Here is a 7,726-nt window from a genome sequence, read left to right on the forward strand (position 1 = left end):
ATTGACTGGACTTCAATGTAATTTGGAAAGGGGTTTAAAACTGAAAAACCGTTTATAAACCTATTCAATAACAAAATTGAGACTATAACTGTTTAGAATTGAGAAATCGAAACCATTTAATAATAATTTTGATTTCACCAACAAGAACTGTTTAATAAACGATTTTGATTTTGGTTTGGGAAAAAGAACTCTGCTTGGGAGGGTGGCCTACGACAACACTCCCATGAGTATTCTCTCTCCTCTCCATATGAAAAGATATCTATCCCCGAATTTAGCTCGTCTTCAGGGTGGCGTGCCCCCAGGGGGCTTTTAGCGGTTGATGTGTGCGGCACAGCCCAATGGTTGGCAGCGCCCTAGGCGTTCCCTGCTCCCTAAAGATGATCTTAATTCCTTATTCCCTTGTTTTTTTGAGGAGAGATATAGACGCATGGGAGTGCTGGCATAGGCCACTTAATATCCTTATATATATATAATAGTAAAAAATTCCAATCCAACAGTTCCTACATGTTGAGTATGAAATGGGTTTTGTGTAGATACCATATTGGATTGTCCCTAAAAAGCTAAGAAGATCGCTAAGGCAGAGTGGCTGCTGCGGTCCCAAGGAGGGTTTCTAGAATTCTAAGTCTCAGTCCCATCACCATTTTAGACCACAAGGTACACATGACGAGGTGGGGGGGGGGTGTCTGTGAAATAGTGATAGTGTGTATCCATCACAGTATTTGAGTTGACAAAAGCAACAGGAGTAAACGACGACACCAAAAAGAACGATAAAGGCTTTAAACTTCGGCTTCTTCAAAAAGCAAATGAAGGAAACGAAGAAAGTTAAACAATGAATGGGTGTTGACGTGACCCTCTAACGTCTCTCGCTTTTCTCCCGCGGAGGAAAATGGGGTGTCCCTCTGGGAACTTGCCCCACCCACACCATCTGCTTTTCTCCTTCAAACTTGTGGAGTGTGGACTGTGGAGTAGTGTTAGGCCATGTTTGTTTCGCCCAACAGAGAAGCAAATTAGGAAAGATAAGAAACACTAGGGTTGTGTTTGGTATGTATTCTAGGTTGATTTCATATTTTCGAATGATAAAAATAGTTGTTTTTATTTTTTCAAGAATTCGTAATCAACCTAGAATGCATACCAAACACAGCCTAGCATAAAGTTTTCAGTTTTCCTTTATCCAAAGAAGAAAGAATCCCATATTTGATAATTTAACCTTGTGATTGAACTAGGATTTTTGTTAGAGGTGTCAATCAATTGATTCGGATCGGTTATAATCTGGGTTGACTCAATTTCAATGTCGCAAAGGTGAATCTTAAACCAAATCAATAAGATAAGAAAAAACTTTCGTATCTATTGTGGTTTCGATTCATTTTGGTTTCAGGTTCTCATCAATTCTTTTTTGTTCATATTATACAAAGGTCTGAAATGCCTTTGATATTGTTCTAACCAATCACCAAAAAGTATTGGATGAAAAGATTCCCTCTTTAGCATGGAAAAAGAAAACTTAAACCTAAATTGAAAGCAAGTAGGACATAAAATTGAATTTTACACATAATTTCATATTTGGCTAATCCATGGAGGCCCTTACCTATTCATATAGTGGGATATTGACACATCATCAACCATGTGACTCAAATGAATTGGGATGTGTTTATAAGCATTGCTATATACTACCACATTTTTTAGCAAAAAGAAAATTGAAATAATTTTTTTTTCAAATATGAAATGCTTTATTTTTTCTTACAAAATTTCTTTTCAAATTATAAGATTTTACAAGACAATTTAGTTTTGATTTTTCAATTCTTATTCATTTCTTGCCAAGTGAAACAATGAATGAAGTGAACCATAAAACATCACTGGGGCCTAGCATTAATTCGAATAAGAGAAACAACCCCCCCCCCCCAAATAAAAAAAAAAGTGGGTTAAGCCTTAGGAATAGAATAAATTAATAAAATTTAAGAACCTAGATTCAAATATGCATCAGCTTCCATTGATTCTGATCCGAAACCAATCGAATCTGTTTTAACCCTAGAAATTGGAATCCAGAAGAAGAAAAAGCAAATATTCCACAAAATATGTAATATATTAGTATTATTAATTCAATAAAGTAAAGGTTTTTGCTACAAGAGGTAAGCCTCATTTCTGCTATTATATTGACTAAAAGGAAATGATGGTCAAAAACAAGAATCAAACATGAATAATGGGCAATTCAAAAGAGAGATGCAGGAATAGACTAGAATCAGGTTCAGATTCAGCGATTTCACCAGATTTAATTCTGATTCCTTGAACTATGGTAAACCTACTCCCTTTTCTCCATAGGATACAACCATGGGCTGCAACCCAAGTTCAACATAATTAACAATGCTCAATCTACAGTTTGTTGGATATATTAACAATGCTCAACCTACATAAAATTTAAAGGAAAATATAAAGGCTGAAAGATTACATGCATCCCCACCCACATACAGAGCCTGCATTCTCTCTCAAATGACAATCACATGATTGGGACTCCATTACTCTTTTCATCCCAACCATTGATTTCTTTCCCACCATATTGTTAGCACCATCACCAAGCAACTCTGCAGATAATGATGAGTTGGTACAATTGTTCCAGTCTCTTCCAATGGTCTGTGTTTCAGCCTCCTCAGTTTCATCTAAGGAACAAAATGCATGTATTAGATTAAATCAACCAGAGAAATAGTGGAAAAGTTTGCTCAGAATATCATGGACAGATTTGTGGCTAGAATATCATGCCTGAAACTGTTTCAAGAGAAAGTTCGGTGAGGTGACGAACACAGTCCTTCAATGCCTGGAGTTCTGTTTCCTTCTCATGAAGTTTGCTCTGGCTTGACTGCAGTTTAGTTTCCAGAACTAGGATCTGGCTCTCCTGCTGCTCAATGAGCAAATGACACAGTTTCTGATCCAGTTCAGATGGTAAAACTCCATGGGATTGGTGAGAGTCAAAATAAATGCCTTCTGGGTTGTGTGGACCTGATAGTCTATCAGCCAAGAGTTCAGTGTTCATGATGTTCACAGAATGTTCCGGCTCAAGCTGAGTACATAACATTTACAGTCAGTTAAAAATTGAACTTAAACCTGTTCCCCAACATACATCAGGTCAAGCTGAGAAACAACTTCCAGAGCCAAAAACCAGTCCCTCAAATGTATAGGGGAGCAGATGAGCTCTATGAAGGTTTTAAGCCCAACATGTATTCATGCCCTACTGTATTTACCACATGACCTTTCATGTATCAATGCCAGAGTAAACAATCAGCTTTATCAATGAGTATCCAAAGTCAAATTAATGGGAAAATAATGCAGGGGGCATGCTGCGAGGTCTGGTTAGCAGTTCTTTGCAGTTGAACTGGTTTTCCCAGCATGTCTGCATCAAACCAGTAAATAAAAAAGGAAATGGTTCAGCTAGCTTTATCTGCCTCAGTGGAGCCAAAACATCAAAATGCTCAATTCCATTCAAATCCAGTTCATGTGGAGAGCCTCCTCCGGTTCTCCAACCTATGGTAGCAATCCTAGTTTAACATCGTTCTCACCCTTCAGCCATCAGTTATAATCATGGAACTAAACCTCAGTCATTTGAGTTGTCTCGGTTTCGGGCCTGGCTGAAATGAAACCCATGGTCGAAAATTGAGTTTCGACCCTAGGTTTCTACCCAGAGAGGCCTAGGGTCGAAACTTCGAAATGAGATCTGGCACATCTCACGCCTGACCGAAACCGGCCTCAAAACCGAGATTTAGAACCTTGGTTATAATAACCAGTACAGGTAGCATTAGGTGAAAAGGACTTTCAGTTGCGAAAGTACGGATGGGTGTCCCATGTAGATTTGCAAAAGGTGAGGGGAGGCAGCTATATCTAACATATCAAGGGCTCAACCTTTCTCAATTTCCTTGCCAACAAGTCTGACTTTACACAAAATATGACATACAATACCACCTCAATATAACAGATACATATGAAGATTTTAAGTACACAGTATTATCTGCCAAGTGAACTGATTTATGCAAAAGAAGAAAGAATATATATATATATATATATATTATTTTTTTTGCACCAAGATAGCTCACCTTTCCCAAATTTATGAAGTTGCCTTCATAACTAGATGCTTCTTCTGCGACACACCAAGGAATTTTCTGCAGTTCAGATTCAAGCTCTGCTTCAAGCTGATCCATTTTTAGTGCCTCTGGCTCTGGCTCTTCTGTAAGAACACTACTAACACAGTCAACATCATCAGTAACTTGAAGACCCAAATCTTTGGGATAATTGGAGTCTTCTTGTTCTGCATCTGAATTAGAAACCACTTGCTGCTTATGCATACAGCTGATATTCCTGGGAGTGGAATCAATTTTACTCTTGCAACTTGCATTTTGCGCATCACGATAAGATTTCTTTTGATTAAGTTCATTTTGTAACTCCTGCACAACTTTTGCAGTTTCGTGTACAGTGGTATTCAGTTTGTTGATCTCAGATTTCCCAGCTGATACCATGTACATAATGCCAACACCGAGTCCCCAGCTGAATAATGTGCTACCTATGTCAATTGAAAAAGAAAATGGTAAGCATGTACGTATCCACAAATGCACAAACGTGAAGCTCAAACTCAAGGGAATAAAAGACTTAAAAAAAACATAAAGTAACTTCCATCTCAGTTGTACTCCAAAAAGCAAAAAACAAAAAGCATTCTGTTGTTTGAATGGTGGTTACTATAGAAAGAGTACTGTTTTCACAAATTTAGATCCACTGAAGTTCTTATACTATTCACTGACCATTGAGGTTGTCAAGGTTCAACCAGTACATTCACTGATCTGGCCTATTTGTAGGGCTCTTTGAGGGGATGATAACATATGTCACCTGGATACTTCAAAATGGGTCACACACCATGTCCATACTTCTAATTTCAGTATAAATGACTTATTAGACTCAGAACTGCCATATCCTTGAAGTATCTAGATAACATAAGCCACAAACCCATAACAAATTGGTGGATATATTTGATTAGTTACTGGAGCCTTGTGCACTGGGTAAACTGTTTTATTTGATTAGTTGCTGGACTGAATGCCGTCATTCTATCAAGGACCACATGTTTAGCTAAAGTAAAATCTTCAAGCCTTTTCTTATTACTGAATACAGGACCTCTCAGTGTTGGTTTCAGGTAGAACCATAGGTCCTTTTTGGCATACAAAGTAACAAACCTTCACTGACCTTAACTAATGGGTGTATGGTAGGCAAGTCCTAGATAGATTCCCCTCATAGCCTTTCATACTTTGTGGAGAACTTTCAGTTGACTTTCCACCATTATTTTGAAAGAAACAAAAGCTTCAAATCCAGACTTGTGGACAATAAAATGGAGCCCAGCCTAAACTTTGGGTTAGGGTCAGATTCAGAGTCGGCGAAATCCAACCCACTGCCATCTCTAACCATAAGCACAAAAATAAAGGTAACTAGTAATGGAATGCTGTCACTGACCGCTATATTAGTTCTTTGCTGTAATAGTGTAAAGGGGCCTGGCTCTGATTTTGACATGAGCAATGCATTAATACTTAGATATAGTTTATACTAATTATCAATGAAGAATAGCCATATAAGCAGAAATTGTATAGACCTTCAAAAATGGGACAGGCAAAAGAAGCCTCAAACTACGACATAGGCAGGTAATCATACACTCATACAAAAACACAGCACATTCTTGCTAAGCAATAAAAGTAAGTCAACTGATATCCTGCACAACTAAGCTGGACATCTTAATTGCAATCAGCTGAGCTAAAGATCCAAGGTTAATGAATAGGCACAACACAAAATGGTTCACAGGTAAAGGAGAACATGTCAATTTTCAAAAGAACAATGGTATCCCGGACACTTTAGAGACACCAAATCAACAACCCACATCTACACATCACATCTACTTATCACCAAATGAACAACCCACACATCTCTCTCTCTCTCTCTTGTGCGATGGTTGTTTTATCCTTTAAAATCTCAGAAATAAAGAATATCAAAAGGCTGAAATTGCATTTCTCACTAATCAATAGTATCATGTACCATCCAAAATCCAATACAAACTCAAAAAGCACAATTCCTTAGACAAGAAAAGAGCGGGATCCAGCAGTCCCTTTCTCAATTCATTTTGGAGGATCTATTCCTCCCAATTTCAAAATGCGCATTGGCCAATCAACAATTCAAATCATTGAACACATCTAAAGTAGAATTGTCCTCCGAGTATTGCTTTAGAACATAGATGCAGGAAAATTCAACGAATAGGACCTAAAACAAACTTGAAAAATCTCTTAGGGCAACAGAGATCATGTCCATTCAGTACAATAGAAGGCAAAATATAGACCTTGGCAACCACAATTTTAAGTTTGAGCTTCCATTTAAAAAAGGAAAAAAATAAAAATAAAATTTTAATTTACCTGTGGAAGAACATGGCTCGCATCTCCCAGTAGCATTCTTGTTGGTCCTCCTCCTTTTCAAGCAAAGGAAATACCTTTTTCCCTTCTTCCTCGATTCCTCCACCACACCTCCATAACGGCCTGTAGAAGCTGATTTCTCGTATTTCTTAGACCCAAGTCTTCTCCTAACACCATCATTTCTCTTCCATGCATCATACCCATCACCGGCTTTTAGCGAACCCTTCGAACCGTATGAAGACTCAATTCCACCCTCATCACCCAAACTAGAGAATCTGAAGATACTCCCTTCTCCAGTCTTTGAACTCCTCACCTCGCAGTTCAAAGAATCAGAAAATCGACAAAATCCACTTGAGATCACAGAAGATGAAACAAACAGAGGGGGCGGAACTGGGGGTTTCTCAGGATCAACATGTACTACCTCTTCCTCAGCCTTCACTACGTCATTGTCCTGCTGCTCAGATTTCTCAGCCATCTCGGGATTTCCATTCCAAAACATGCGTTGGGCGAAGTAGCTAGATCCAGCCACCGCAGCGGCTAATAAAAACTGCCACATTTAGATTTGAGACCAGCAAAACTAGGGTTTTTGGAACAACTGGATCACAGAGATGACCTCACACACACTTAAGTACAGAATCCAGAATTCAAAATTAGGGAAGAATTTAAAGTTTGAAGGGTAGATACAGAAAGACAGAAAGACGGAGAGAGAGGAAATGAACGCAGGAATGAATCAAACAAGGAAAGCCCACGGATTATTCGCTATTTCTAGTTGTAGAGTCTGGAGATCGCAGAAAATGCAGAGTTGCAGACGAGAGAGAGAGAGTCCCTTCTAAATTCTCTAACGACTTCATAAATACTTATTAAAGTAGTTAATGTTGTTTTTGTCACTGTAAGCTCATGTGTTTCCCGCTCGAAATTTCGTTTTCTAAAACTCTGCTCCTCCCACTTTTAAAATCTGAACGGTTTCTCTCTCACACACACACTCTCTCTCTCTCTCTCTCTCTCTCTCTCTCTCTCTCTCTCTCTCTCTCTCTCATGGTCTTCTTTTTAGTGACAATAGAAAGGGTACACCTCACCTCTTGGTTTTCAAACGAAACTCAAATCACTCCTTTATTATTTTAAATACTCATCCATCTCCTTTTACGGTAACGGTGTTAGTTTGCTGTTAGTTATTAATATAAAAATATTATTTTACCTTTATATTAAAACATTATAATTAAATTTATAATATTATCTTCAGAATCTATGTTTGAATGTTAAGGTTAATTTAGAGATTTAAATTTATTTAACTAACTGATATTATTACTTAACAA

General features: G+C 38.0%; 1 protein-coding gene across 3 annotated transcripts; it reads right to left on the bottom strand.

Moving 5' to 3' along the window:
- Positions 1 to 2,370: 2,370 nt before the first annotated feature.
- On the bottom strand, positions 2,371 to 7,405 carry LOC122653244. 3 transcript variants are annotated; one of them, XM_043847210.1, is made up of 5 exons: positions 7,391 to 7,405; positions 6,417 to 7,026; positions 4,074 to 4,537; positions 2,749 to 3,046; positions 2,371 to 2,648 (listed from the first exon to the last, which is right to left on the bottom strand). In XM_043847210.1, the coding sequence occupies exons 2-5, from the start codon at positions 6,967 to 6,969 to the stop codon at positions 2,437 to 2,439; spliced, it is 1,527 nt and encodes a 508-aa protein (XP_043703145.1). In that variant the 5' UTR covers positions 6,970 to 7,026; positions 7,391 to 7,405; the 3' UTR covers positions 2,371 to 2,436. The 3 variants fall into 3 exon arrangements, with proteins under 3 accessions (XP_043703145.1, XP_043703146.1, XP_043703144.1); XM_043847211.1 differs by lacking the exon at positions 7,391 to 7,405 and having other exon boundaries at positions 2,744 to 3,046; positions 6,417 to 7,103; XM_043847209.1 differs by lacking the exon at positions 7,391 to 7,405 and having other exon boundaries at positions 6,417 to 7,102.
- Between the last annotated feature and the right edge of the window lie 321 nt (positions 7,406 to 7,726).

The sequence above is a fragment of the Telopea speciosissima genome, chromosome 2 (genome assembly GCF_018873765.1).
Source record: "Telopea speciosissima isolate NSW1024214 ecotype Mountain lineage chromosome 2, Tspe_v1, whole genome shotgun sequence".
NCBI classification, from domain to species: domain Eukaryota; kingdom Viridiplantae; phylum Streptophyta; class Magnoliopsida; order Proteales; family Proteaceae; genus Telopea; species Telopea speciosissima.

What these genes read in the sequence shown, in the direction of transcription:
- LOC122653244 (XM_043847210.1), bottom strand. Translation starts at nt 6,969, where the DNA reads ATGTGGCAGTTTTTATTAGCCGCTGCGGTGGCTGGATCTAGCTACTTC. An exon ending in CGAGCCATGTTCTTCCACAG is followed by an intron (nt 4,538 to 6,416) that starts GTAAATTAAAAT and finishes CAATTGACATAG; the next exon opens with GTAGCACATTATTCAGCTGG. An exon ending in TTCTCTTGAAACAGTTTCAG is followed by an intron (nt 2,649 to 2,748) that starts GCATGATATTCT and finishes TTTGTTCCTTAG; the next exon opens with ATGAAACTGAGGAGGCTGAA.